Source organism: Vombatus ursinus, unplaced genomic scaffold, assembly GCF_900497805.2.
Source record: "Vombatus ursinus unplaced genomic scaffold, bare-nosed wombat genome assembly UNPS02014735.1, whole genome shotgun sequence".
NCBI lineage: Eukaryota > Metazoa > Chordata > Mammalia > Diprotodontia > Vombatidae > Vombatus > Vombatus ursinus.
In genome coordinates, this window is record NW_020954513.1 from 2,859,705 (window position 1) to 2,873,207 (window position 13,503).

The 13,503-nt window shown below is 49.4% G+C and overlaps 1 protein-coding gene across 5 annotated transcripts in view; it reads right to left on the bottom strand.

Annotated features, from left to right (window-relative positions):
• Positions 1–13,503, bottom strand: part of SEPT6 (septin 6) — a 59,625-nt gene that overhangs the window by 14,931 nt on the left and 31,191 nt on the right. For all 5 annotated transcript variants that reach the window (XM_027861388.1, XM_027861390.1, XM_027861391.1 and 2 more), the window contains 5 exons: positions 12,921–13,082; positions 5,802–5,898; positions 4,455–4,623; positions 2,795–2,927; positions 1,313–1,497 (listed from right to left, as the gene is read on the bottom strand). In XM_027861388.1, the coding sequence (XP_027717189.1) occupies positions 1,313–1,497; positions 2,795–2,927; positions 4,455–4,623; positions 5,802–5,898; positions 12,921–13,082 (746 nt within the window). The remainder of the gene's footprint in view (positions 1–1,312; positions 1,498–2,794; positions 2,928–4,454; positions 4,624–5,801; positions 5,899–12,920; positions 13,083–13,503) is intronic.

The following is a 13,503-nucleotide window of genomic DNA, read 5'->3' on the forward strand; positions in this document are numbered from 1 at the left end:
ACACACACACACACACACACACACACACACACACACACACACACCAACAAAGAAGTAGCAGAATCATGGTCCAAAGTCCCAAGCCTAATGCTCTTTCTCCTATCCCATGGGGCCTTTTCCAAAATGTCCCCCATCTCCCTGGTCTCCTCTGGGGGGTTGAATAAACATAGTCAAAAACACCTTGTCCTTCTTCTGACTCTGGGAGAAAGGGCTGAGAATGCTTTAGTCTCACCCAGCTGGAAGTCAACAAAGGAAGCACAATTAGGCTCTCCTTCTGCTAGCGTGCCAACTCTGATGATATGTACATCAGCCTCTCAAAAGTTGAAAAAGTCTTCCCCCCAACTTGGGGTCAAGTTCTACACCAGGCAAATAAGCTACAGCAGCCAAGGGGCCTATTATGGAACTAGCTACTGAGGGGCAGATGAGGGGCATGGAAAGATGGGAGCAATGGGGAGGCTGGGGCATGGAAGGATGGAAGCAATAGGGAGCCTGGGGCATGGAAGGGGAGGGCAATGGGGAGGCTGGGACATGAAGGGGGGGGGGCAAGGGGGAGGCTGGGACATGGAGAGGTAGGGCAATGGGGAGGCTGGGGCATGGAGGGGTAGAGGCAATGGGGAGGCTGGGGCATGGAGAGGTAGGGCAATGGGGAGGCTGGGACATGAAGGGGGAGGAGCAATGGGGAGGCTATGGCAATGGAGAAGGAACCCAGCAAGTGCTTGCTTGGGTAAGCTGCTCCATTCACTGTTAAGCTGTGTTGGCCACTGCTGCCGATAGCAGCATCTGGATGAGAGTTTAGTTAAACAGCAAGCATGGGCCAAAGCCTAAAGTTGGGTACAGAAGAATTCCAGTTGACCTAGATGCCGAGCTCACCCTAACTCCCAGGCAATATGGTTCCCATTTTGGTCTCCTCTTTCTCTCTCTCCCACTGCCTTTTGCTTTTCCTTCTGGCCCCTCCTGGTCTTTTCTCCTCTTGTATTCTCTCTCTCCTTTTTCTTTCCTTTACCCTGCCAGCAGGTGATCACTGAAAGGGCCAACCCTCCCAGAGAGGCAGAACCCCCGGGGCCACATTTCTCCATGCCCTCCAGGCCTCCACCCCAAAGAACCTAGAAGCAGCAAGGCTATCCCAATACCAGGCCTCATCTTCAGTAGGCTCAAGGTAAGAGCCCCAACTTTCCTGTGAGAATTCGGGGGAGTTGCATAGACAAGATTCCCAATAGCACAGTCCCTCCCTGCAAAGGCCTGTTCATACCTGAACCTGCCCTGGGGGGAGCAGGAGGAGGAAGCTAAACCCAAACCCCAATTGGCCACTTACTTCTTCTTCTCCTTGTCTCTTTTGAGAGTCTGGGAGCTCCCTGCCTGCTGTCCCTGGGACAGCTCAGCGGCTGACTTCCTCTGTTTAAAGGCATTCATTTCTTCATCCAGAGTCTTCTTTTTGTCCTCCAGCTTCTTCTTCTCCTCTTGGTGTATCTTCTTCAGACGGTCAAATTTCTCATGCAGCTGTAAACAAAAGAATGAGGGACAATAGGCAATTTTGTTTTTTAAAAAACTCTGCACAAATAAAATCAATGCAGCTCAGACAAGAAAGGAACCTTTTGGGGGAGGGGGGAAGTCTGCATCAAATATTTCTGATGAAGGTCTCATAACCAAGAGATTTAGGGAGCTGATACAAATCTGTAATGCCAAGAGGCAACAAGGCAGTTGGGTCAAACTCAGATAGAAAGGGGGACCATAAGGATCCCTGCCAGTGCATGGCAACTTAGAAAACCACACATTAATACTATGTCCTATTGTATTTTTATTTATTTTGTTAAATATTTCCCAATCTGGTTCCCTTCCCCCTCAGCTCAGCAGTGTTGCTGGCCAGGATGTGGACACCAGCCGAAAGTCTGACACCTCTACTGTAGTAGATAGAGCTGATCTTGGTCCACAGGAACACCAGCGTTCAAGTCCTGCCTCTTACACGTGCTAGCTGTGTGACCCTGGGCAGCTCACTTAACCTCTCAGTGCCTAGGGCAACTCTCTAAGACTAGATATTGCAGAGAAGGAGCCAATCTGAATTGGTAGAAGGATTTTCTCATTTGGGAGTTTCCTAGACCAGTGAAATCCAGGTCCAGTGCCTATCCCTATAAAAGACCAATTTTCTAAAGCAGAATTGCAAACTATTAATAATCACATGATGAATGCCCCAAATTCCTAATAAGGCACTGTACTCGATATACAAAGACCAAAACTGGAAATCCATGGAATGAAAAACTAGGGGAGATTGGGCAGAACAATCTAGAAAATAGCTACTTCTTTGCCCCTGTTTTCCCAAAAAGAAGGAGAAGAATGTAGACTACAGTTTCTTAACCGAGGGTCCATTACCTTGTTTATAAAATATACTTTGACAACTGTCTTTTGATATAATTGGTTTCTTTTGTAATCCTTTCTATTTCATCTTATACATTTAAAAACATGATTCTAAGAAGGAATCCAGAGGCTTCACGAGACTGCCCAAGGGGCCCCCAGAACACACAAAAGGCTAAGAAATCCTGATATGAGACTGTCCCTGACTGTGTAAAGCCACATCAGGACCTTGACCTTTCAAAACTGAGAGAAGACCCAGGCCTGCGCAGGCCTTGAGGGCTGAGGGCACAATGAGTCTATGGCCTTGTCCATCCAGGCAAAGAATATATGTGCCGGACAGCAGCTGCTGTCCTCAATGTCCTCTGGGAATGAAGGGATCTCATCAAAGCCCCTGGCTTTTTCCTTCCCTTCACTGTTAGAGGTAAGCCAGGGCTGGGCCTCAAGTTACCTCTTTCTCGGCTTCTTTGAGCTCTGCTTCTTTCTCTTTGACTCTCTGGACAAACATTTGCCTCATTTCCTCTTCCTTTCTCTGTAGCTCTCCCAGGAACTCATTCCTCTTGGCTTCGTAGGTCTCCTGCAGACTATAGAGAAGACTAGTTCATCAGCCCATTCCTCCAGATGGCTTGTTTGGCAGAAGGAAAAAAAAAAAAGGCCCTTGATAATAATATCTGGTTCTTACTGGCTCCTCATAGGCTCTGTCCCACCCCTAGTTCTGTAGGTGATGGAAACACTGGGTCACAATGCTGCAGCCAGACCACCTACCTGAGCATGGGGAGCTCCAAGATCCCAGCCCCCTCTGACCCCTACCTGCCCACTCTCTTAGAGGACTAAATCACCCTTCTTTTCAAGCCAGGCCTTACGTGCTCCCTTGTCCCACAAAGTATCTCCTGGACTTGCCCAGTGATGTTAGGAAGGCTTTTTATCCCACAATGAGAAGTAAAAGGTGGCTATCAGATGTTTTCAACTTTGGGCAAAGGTAGGCAGAGGGCTGGATGCCAATGGACAAGAGCACTGTTTCCAGATTCAGAGGATTCGGGGTCAGAACCACCTCTGATACTTACTCTGTGACATTGGCTGAGTCACTTTACTTGAGCTAACAAGCTCCAGCTCAAGCTAGAGCTTTGATCTGTGTGGCTGTGGATATGACCTTTCATCCCTCTGGGCCTCAGTTTCCTCCCCTGTATAAAGGAGGTGGGGTGGGTGAGCTAGGCGGTCTCTGAGGTCCCTTCCAGTCAGGGCTGTGCTTGGGCTGGCTCAAATTGGCTCTCAGAGTTGAAAGGCAAATTTTCACTGTGAGCATTTATATCTCAAAAATTGCCAAATGCAAATGCATCAGGGATGGATTTATTTTTTTGTTGTTTGTCTAGACCAGAGCTATCAAACAGGCAGCCCCTGGGTCACAGCACTCCCCAGTGCAGCCAGAACCAGATTCAAATATGACTGGGAAATATTTAATAAGTAACAAATGAAAATACAATGAAACAGAAATAACATTACATTTTAAAACTAAGTCAATATAGGGATGGGGGAGGGTAAGGATTCCTATGTATACATTAATGGCCTCCATTTCTATTTGAATTTGACACCACTGCTCTAGACTTAATAAAGTGATGGAAAAAACATGTTAATGTGAAGATTACACTTAAAAGTGTGTCCTGTGCCTATTTCCCCCCAGAATATTGATTGTTAAACATTTACCAACAAACCCCCACTTCCAGCTCTAGACCCAGGATCCTTGGTGTGACTTCTGACAATTCACTTCATCTCCCTGGGCCTCAGTTTCCTTTTCTGTAAAATGAGGGGGTCTAGGACACCAGAGGTTAAGAACTTCTGCTTATAAAAGCCAACCTTCTAGAAAGCTCTTGACTAAAGTTAATCTGACGCCCTCTGGTGGCAGCCAAGGTACAAACGTTGCTAGGTTTTCTGCACGTTGATTCTCTCACTGGCCTTAGCTCTTTCTCCCTAACAGCAAGCTTCGTGAATGGGCCCCAAAGCCTTCTTCACCCCCAGCTAACCAGATGTAGAAGCTGGCTAGTGTATTTTGCCATAAGGGCATGCCTGGAGTCCCAGGTCTCCCTCTGGAGCCAGCTACTTGGGCCAGGCCGTACCTAAAAGGTTTGTTGTCTGGGTCGGTGTCCTGGAAGCCCATCTCCTCCAGTTTGCAGCGACGGTAAAGCTCATAGTGCCGGCTGTGGGTCTGCTCCCGGAGGTCCTCCATGTTGATTCGGATCAGCATCTCCCGGAGCTTCACAAAATCACAATGGGCCTCATTCTCGACTGCACAGTTAGCACGACCCAGGTCAGAAAAAGGAAGAGCCCAGCGATGGAAATCAAAGGAATTTGTGTTAGTGAATCTCATCACAACGATTAATAACAAGCCCCATTTGTATTTTCCATTGTGTTCGACAAAGCTAAAAGCACATCAGAATGAGGAGAGAGCCCAGAGGTCATGTCCTCTAACCCTAGGGCCCTTTTAGAGAAAGGGAAACCCAAGAAGTCAAGATAAGGCCAAAGTGGCGGGCAGCCAAGGCTGGAGCCCAGGGCATCTCACTTCTAATTCAGTGTTCTTCATAGCCCACTCTGCAGATTTGACTTCACAACTGCAACTTTTTAATACGAAGAATGAAAATGAAAATTCCAAGCCCCCAAATCTTTAATACTACACTGTCTAATAAGTGCTACAGCAGAATCTCTACTAAGCAAAACCCAAGTAACCTTAATCATCACTTTATTAGGGGCCTTTTGCCAAACCCTACTTTGAGAACCAAGAGGCCAATCATAAGAAAACAAGGTGATGCCTGGGGCTGAGGCAGAAGGAGAAACTTCCAGGGAATGGTCTAGAAATGAGGGGTCCTTAACCACTGTGGTGTCATGGACCCTTTTGGCCCATGGACCCCTTCTCAGAATCATGTTTCCCCATGATTGACGGAAATGCCAAATTTGCAGTCAGAGGTTAGTGAAAATGAAGACGCGACTTTCTCCCCATCCAAATTCATGGACCCCTTGAAATCCATCTACAAAGCCCTGGTTTTCTTAATCAGGCTCTGGTCCCCAGTTGGCCTGGTCTCCTGAACCTTCCCTATCACCTTCTACAGGCATGGGCAGGGATCAGAATCCTCAGTCAGGAGATGTTCAGTCATGCTCACTAGACCCTGCTTACTGAGGTGGACAAGTAAGTGGACTCAAGTATTTTAGGTAGATTTCTTAAAAACCAAAGGGGTAAAAAAATCCTTACTTAACCAGAAAATCAAGCTGCTAGCTGCTGCCGAGCTCTCTGGGGCACCAGCTGGAAGAGGAGTGGGCAGCCAGGATGGACGGGAGTGCTGTGACTTGATGACAAGGAATGGAGAAGGAAAGCCAGTGTAGATGGCTCCTTCATTCTAACACTTGCCCTACAGACTCCCCGACACAGTGCTGTGCCCCATGGGTACGGCCCTGCAGACCCCCTCACTCACCCTGCACAGTGCCCCATGGGTATTGGCGGGCCTTCACCATCTTGTTGCCAATCTTCAGTTCTTCTGTGCTGCCAACAACCGCAAATGGCAGGTGGCCCTGGAATGGAATTCACATGCTTAGGAACACAGGGAAGGCCTGTGCACTCCCGGGCAAAGGGAAGCTGCCGCTGATTTCATCATCCCTGTCACCAGAATGAGTCACTGACTTTTGTTCATCACTACTGTGCTCACTCGGGCTCTGCCCTCGAAGGCCTTACGAGCAAAGACAATGCCCACACGGAGGACAGAGGGATACAAAGGGCAAACAAATCCACACGGCGAGACAGAGGAGCCCACTCAGCTTTCCTCTGACAAGCTTTATGAAGTGCCTCCAAGGCACTGTGCCAGGCACTAGGGTTAACAGAGTCAAAGTATTTAAAATCTAATGCCAGCCCTCAAGAAGCTTCCATTTTATAAGGCAGGAAATACTTCTTTCCAAGGGGAAGTGCCCTCCTTCGCTCCACTGCAGAAGTGGTGAACTATGGCTGAGGAACACTGGACATGTTGGCAGACCCAGCTGACGTGTTGGTTGCTTTGGCTAACCTGGTTTTTCCTTCTTTCTCTTTTAATCTTCATTATGAAGGAAAGCCCAGATGAAAGGGGGGATGAGAAGGGATATTTTTGGAAATGGAGGTGATATAATAACCAAAGGCAACAATAAGGATTTTTAAAAGAACCCGTAAAAAGAGAAAAGAAGGGTCGCTGTCCATCGCCGCAGGATGGAAGCTTCTTGTCGCACCTTCCAGCCCACCGGTTTCTGTCCCCAGCCTTTCTTTTGGCTTGCAGTAAGCTAAGCAAGGACTCCGGAGTCCTGGGCTTTGTTTGGCTATGTGATACCAGCCATCTAGCTTGGCAGCAGCCTCCCCTGCCAGCCTGGGAAAGTGTAGGAATTCATCAGCAGATAAAGTCTGGAGCTCCCCCTGATCCCCGGAGGAATGCTTTTACCCCACTGATGATGCTCATCTCCCAGGACCTGGCTCTGCACCACCTCCCCGCCCTCTGGCCCATCTGCCCCTACCCTAGTCCAGGGCAGTGTCCCCCAGCAATGGGCACAGCACACAGAGACACAGAGCCGCTTTAGCAGCTGGGAAGGGAGAAGGAGCAGCAATTTCACCTGAGCTGTTTTATCTTTGGGGAGAAGGGGAAGCTACGATGGGAGACTTAGTCTGGGGCTCTGGGACCACTGGTACAGGTATTTAAGCCAGGCCATCCATGGGGGCTATAGAAGTCCCAAAGGACTCCAGGCCCCATCACGATGGCTAAGACTGGGCAGAGCGCAGAGGCTGACGGGCTGCAACATAGCCTGTCTGGGCCATTCCTGGACATAGTCACCACCCTGCCTCATCAGCAAGAGGGACACGGAGGAATAAAAGTGAAAACTGGGAGCTATTCCCTCATGCTCAAAAGCTCCAAAATCCCAAAAACATAATGAAGGCAAAAAGACTCAAGGCTCCTTGGAGTGGGTCCTGTTCATCTCAGAGTGGCTTCATGATTGCCAGTATCAGGGTCACTCCAACCTCCTCTCCCGAGGGTGGCGTTTCATGCCTGCAACTCTCTCCCCACCAAAGCTGCTTTGGAAATGTCACAAGACTTCCCAGGGCAAACTCCCTTTAAATTGGCTTCAGAGTCTGTTCTAATAATACTTCCTATGGTGTTTGCTCACTTCAAAATGCTTTCACATCTTATTCCATCCTAACACATGCTATTGAGTCAGGTTGGGCCAGTATTCTTTGTTAACTCTAATTTGATAGTTGGGGAAACTGAGGCACAGAGGAGTTGAGTGACTGCCCAAATCACAAAGCCAGTATCCTTTGTTAATCCCCATTTGATAGGTGGAAAAACTGAGGCACAGAGGAGTTGAGTGACTGCCTAAATCACAAAGCCAGTATTCTGTGTTAATCTTCATTTGATAGTTGGGGCAACTGAGGCACAGAGGAGTTGAGTGACTGCCCAAATCACCACGACACGTAGTGTCAAAGCAAGGAGGAAAAGCCAGTCTGCCAACTCCCAGCCCAATGGCTTTTCACTGCCCGGTTTTCCTCTCCTGTCCCATGATGCCCTAGCAGTCAACCACAACACTGCTTTCTTTTTCCATGACAGAAGGGCCCTAGAACAAGACTCAGGATTTGGGGGGACTGAGGTGCCTGGGTTCTGCCCTCAGAGGCTGTGCGTCTGACTGTTGCCTGCTCCAATGACCATCATGCCCTTGCCCAGGGGTTCGAACACTGGCACTGGGGAGCACTTGGCAGAACCCAGCTGCCCCATGTCCCCAGGGCAGCAGGGAGGATGCAGTTGGCTCAGCTGCTCTCCCCACTGAGGGTAGAGCAGCATCTGATCTGCCTCCCAGCTAAATGACATCCGATGAAAGTCAGCTAGCTGTGTAGGGTAGGAAATGCAGAAGAGACCTGGCCCTAACCCTCTTTCCCTCTGATTGAGAGAGCTGCCCCAGCATCGAGTAGGGCAGAGTGGAACAGGGACACACACACACACACCCCCATACAACACCTCCCAAACATACACACAAACATACACACATACAACACCTCCCAAACATACCACCCCACTTGGGAGATTGGAATCTCGGTTCCATTTTTCCAACAGGAAGAATCTTCCAGGTTCCCATGAACTGGTTCACATCTCTGTAGGCTCAGGCATCAAGACATTACCAACTGGGGTGGGGGGGGTGGAATTTACAATCAATCAAGGGACAGAGGATATCACCCCCCAAAAAGATGATTTTGATTGCACAAAATTAAATAGCTTTTACACAAACAAAATCAATAGAACTAAAATAAGAAGAGAAATCTGACTAGGGAAAATTTTTTCATATAAAATCTCTCATAAAGATCTGATATCCACCAGCCCTGGAGTCAGGAGGACCCAAGTTCAAATCCGTCTCAGATATTTATTAGCTGTGTGACTCTGGGCAATTCATTTAACCCTGACTGCCTCCAAAAAAAATAGAAATAAAGGTTTGCTAGCCAAAATATATAGGGAATTAACAAACATTTATAAGATCAAGAGAGGCAACATTGCACAGTGGGTAGAGAGCCAGCTTCAGAGCCAGAAAGACCTGGGTTCGAGTCTTATTTCTGCTATATACTGTGTGACCCTGGACAAATCACTTAACCTCTTCCTGGCCCCAGGATGCTCTCTAAGACTGTGGTTGCAGAGAAGGAAGGTACCAACTTGCCCTGGTGGAGGGAGTTTCCTCATCTGAGAGGCCCCTATATGAAAGCCATCCCAGCTCTAGTTCTATCCCTGTCTATCCCTATAGAAGACCAAGAGCCATTCCCCAATAGCTAAGTGATCAAAGGTTATGAACAGCAGCAATAAGACATTCTTTATAAATCCAGTGACTGACCGAAAGGCAAAACAAGACAAAAAGCAATCAGCAAGTTACACAGCTTGCCTTCACACAGCACTGTACCGATGCCTCCCAAAAACTGGTGATCGTCTCTCATCTCACAGATCTCTACCAAAAGAAACTGTCAAACTCCTCTATGTGCAGTTGAAAACCTTTCCCAGTCTGCTTGCAGTCTACCTTTCCAAAATAATTTCCCATGATGCCCCCTCATGCACCTTGAGGCCCAGCCAAGTTGGTCTCCTTGCCGTTCTTTGTCCACAATATTTTATCTCCTGCCTCTGTACCTTTGCCTAGGCTGTGCCCTATACCTGGACTTCACGACCTCCTTACCTCCTACTCAAAATTCCAAGCTGCTCTCAAGGCTCAGCTCAGGCAACACCTTAAGAAGTCTTTCATGATACCTCTAAGTACTGTTTCCTTGGTCCTCAAATTCTATTGTATTTATCTGTTTACTATCTCCCTGTCTCCTCCTCTCCCAGGAGACTATAAGCTCCTTGATGTAACAGCATCCACACTAATAGGCCCTAATAACTTTGCCAGCACAACAGAACCAACTCTAGCACTCGCTTTGGGGGATGAGGATAACCTTACATCTCCAGGTTTTCTGGGTTAGTGAGGGCCACAGGACCCATCATACTGTCCTAGGGGCAAGCTTCGGCCCACTGATAATCTACCTGATACCATGGGACAGTCAGTCACTTTCTAACCCCACTACGCAAGTTCATTCTCTCCCGGACCAACCTTGCTTCTGATAATCTCGGGGCCTGGGGCCCTTTGTCTGCACAGTTTGGTGCAATGGAGGCTTCCGGGACCCTCCTTCTCCTATTCTGAAAGACTACTCAGACTGGGCTTGGCTTTCTCTCAATTCAGCCATTAGCTCCCATAAGCCCTGTCCATTAGGAGCTCCCTCCATTCAAACAACGTTCTGCTGAGGCCCAGGAGAAGCTCTCTCCCCATCCATCTCTCTCATTAGTCACTGGTCATTTCCAGGAAATGGAAATTATGCCACTGACCCATCATGCACTTAGACTGGTGGGCTCCTTGCTTTCACCTCACACAGGGAGCCAAGGTGAAGGTAAGTTAGACAGAACAGAAATATTCTCTTCCCTGAGGGAGCAGGGGGCTCCCGGGGAAGCCTTGGGAAGGGGTCTCAAGGCCGAACTGAACTCTTGTGCTCCAGAGGTGGGCCTGGAGGCTGCTAGGGGGAATCTCTGGCATTCAAGCATGGAAGGGGTCAATGGGATCCAGTGTCCCAAAGATACTGGGCTTCATGCTCTTGACCAGTGCTAGACTGACTCTATGACCCTGAATTCAGGTTCTCCTTCAATATCCCACGAGGCCCTTTGAGTCTTTCTGATCACAGCTGAGCTTTGTTTTATTCCATAAGCCTCCAATCAAGAGGGAGGGAAGGATGCCACCACTATCACAATCTGTTCTCTAACCACCAGGCAATACTACCCCCTGACTGGGTGCTGGACAGCACAGAATGAGCCAGGACCACGAGCCCCACTGGGAGACTGTGCCAATGGACTGGGGCATAGCAGTCACTCAACCAACACTCACTTCTCAAGTGCCTACTATGTGCCAGGAAGGCCAGCCAAACTCAGAGAGACTCAATCCTCCGCTCTACTCATCTGTTGGCCGCCTCACCGGCCCTGCCGCGAACACATGGACAAAAGGAACAGCAGACGACTGTCTCAAAAGGGCTTTTATTACCAGGTCTTTCCTGAGCTTGGATCCACAAGCCCATGATGTCATTAGGAAAACTGATGCCTCTCAGGAGAGGGCGAGAAAGCCTTTCCCCAAACAGAACTCTTCTGGAAGCCATTAGCTCCGCCAAGGCCCAACACTGGGGATTGTGTTGGGGCCTGATGAACTGGTGGGCTCTCTGCCGTGTACATTACTCATTCCTCCGGAAAGGAGGGAGGCATCTGGCAAACTTTGGGCTTCATTCATATTTCCTCTAAAGTAAAACAAAACCTTGGGCAGGAGGAAAGAAGAGAAAGGAAAACATGGCTCCCCAGCCAGAAGGCAGCCCTGAGCACCCCAAGTTTCATTCTGTGCCCCGTCCCATGTCAGGCCTGGACCCTTTGTGATCTGAGGTGGGAGCATGCCAGGGCTCCCGAAGCCAGCTGCCTGACCCACCGACTGCAATCTCCTTGTGCCTTAGGTTGTACTTGCTTCCCCAGCAAGGCCACTGTTCTGCTGAGGTTAAACAGAGTAGGTGGCAAAGGGGGTGGAAGGAGAAGACTGGCCTCCCCGCTCCAGATTCTTCCCAGGGTCTGCCTTTCCTCATCCCTCACTCTCTTGCTTGTGTCTTGAGGAGTTAGCCTAATAACCGACTTGAGGACCCAGTGACTTTGTCCCAGGGGGCTGACATGGGGGCATTCCAGTCGCTACCCTAAGGCTATAGCTGTTTCCTGTTGCCTGGTAGTCCTGTCCTGCTACATAGTAATATGCAGAATTAACATAAGTAATATATATAATAGTCATCGCCCCCAGCCTCCCAGAGCCCCCTCACCATGATGCCCTCTGATACCGACAGAGGCCAGCCTGGTCTGACTAACCAAGCCCAGGGTGACCGGACGTGAGACCCCTGCTACCTCCACTCCCCAGATCAGCCTTCCTTCTCTCATTTGCCCACATTTAAAAAGTCCCATCCCGTGTCACTGTTAAGGGCCCCCCCCCCCCCGCTACTCGGATGTGGTGTAGAGAGCCCTCAGTGGCCAAGCCATTTAGTCCAACCCATAGTCCCCCCAAGTGGGCATTCGACCTTCGCAGAAAACCTCCAGGGAGAAGGGAACTCACTATGTCCTAAGGCAGCCTCTTCCCCTTTAGACTCCCCCTGCCTCGGGCTCGAGCTGCCTTTCTGCCCACTCCTCGAAGATTTCCTGCTTAGTTCTTCCCCTAGGGCCAAGCGAAATAAGGGCCAGCCCTTAGGATGCCAAAAGAGCACAATTACCCTGGCTTCGCAGTGACTTTGGCCAAGTAACCCTATCCCGCAACTGTTTTTACAACAGATTAAAATATTCCCAGCTACGACTCTGCAATGAGCTAACAGATGTGACCAGGGTCTACAAACGATCAAAACCAGACCCAGAGCTCGAAGGGACCACAGAAGCCACCTACTCCAACCTCCTCATTTGTACACAGGAGGAAACTGAGGCCCAGGGAGGCAAAGTGTGTGTCTGAGGTCACAAGCCTAGTAAATGTCTGACGCAGGATGTGAATCCAGATCTTCCTGACCCCAAGCGCACCCCCCTCTCCACAGCACTGCTTTTGGTCAATCATTTCAGTCAGGACCCCATTTGGTCGTCTTAGAAGAGATACTGGAGCGGTTTGCCATTTCCTTCTCCAGTTCATTTTACAGATGAGGAAACTGAGGCAAATGGGGTGAAGTGACTTGCCCAGGGTCACACAGTGTCTGAGGCTGGATTTGAACTCAAAAAGATATTTTCCTGACTCCAGGCCCAGCATTCTACCCACTGCAGCGCCACCTAGCTGCCTCTCCAACGGTCAAGCTCATGCCAGGTTCTGGTCATACGGAAGCTGCTAGGGTCAGCAGAACATCGTCAGCCTAACCTGCTGGACTGTCTTTGTGTTAGCCACACTCTCTGAACTCAGATTGCCAAGAGCTGCCTGGCTGCTCCCGCAATATGATGGTTCGACGGCAGTTCTCCCTTTTGGAGCTGACCCTCAGGGCTCTGACTCACATTCATGGTCCCGTTGAGCTCAGCCACCGACTCATCATCAGTAGGGAACTGGTAGATTTGTACTCCATTGCTCACCAGCTCGCTCGTGATTTTGATTTTGAACTTGGTTAGTTCACTCTTGGCAATAGCATCTGATTTGGCGATGATGGGGATGATGTTGACCTGTGGGAAGGAAAGTGATGAGAAGCCTGGCTATGGTCAGTGGAGCTTCGGGAAGCCCTAAGTTCTAAGTAACTGAGGCAAGAAGCTCAAGTCAGATCGATGAGTTATATCAGGAGAGTAGACCCTTGGCTGGGCTAACGGAAAGCAGGTAGCAACTCCTGGAGAAGACACAAAGGCTAGAGGGGCTGGAAGATGGCAGGTGCCAAGGGTCACGGAGGAAAGATGAGGCCTCCTACCTCCCTCACTTCCCAGGACAATGGGGGCTGGGCTCGGGTGGGAGTCAACATCTACCAAACAGGGATTTTCATCAAAGAGGACCTTCGGTGGCTAGCAAGCTAGGCCCAACTGTCCAGGATAGAGAGAGTGGCCACATTTCGAGTGTGGTGATTTGTGAACGATGGCGTAGTGCCCCTCCCTGATC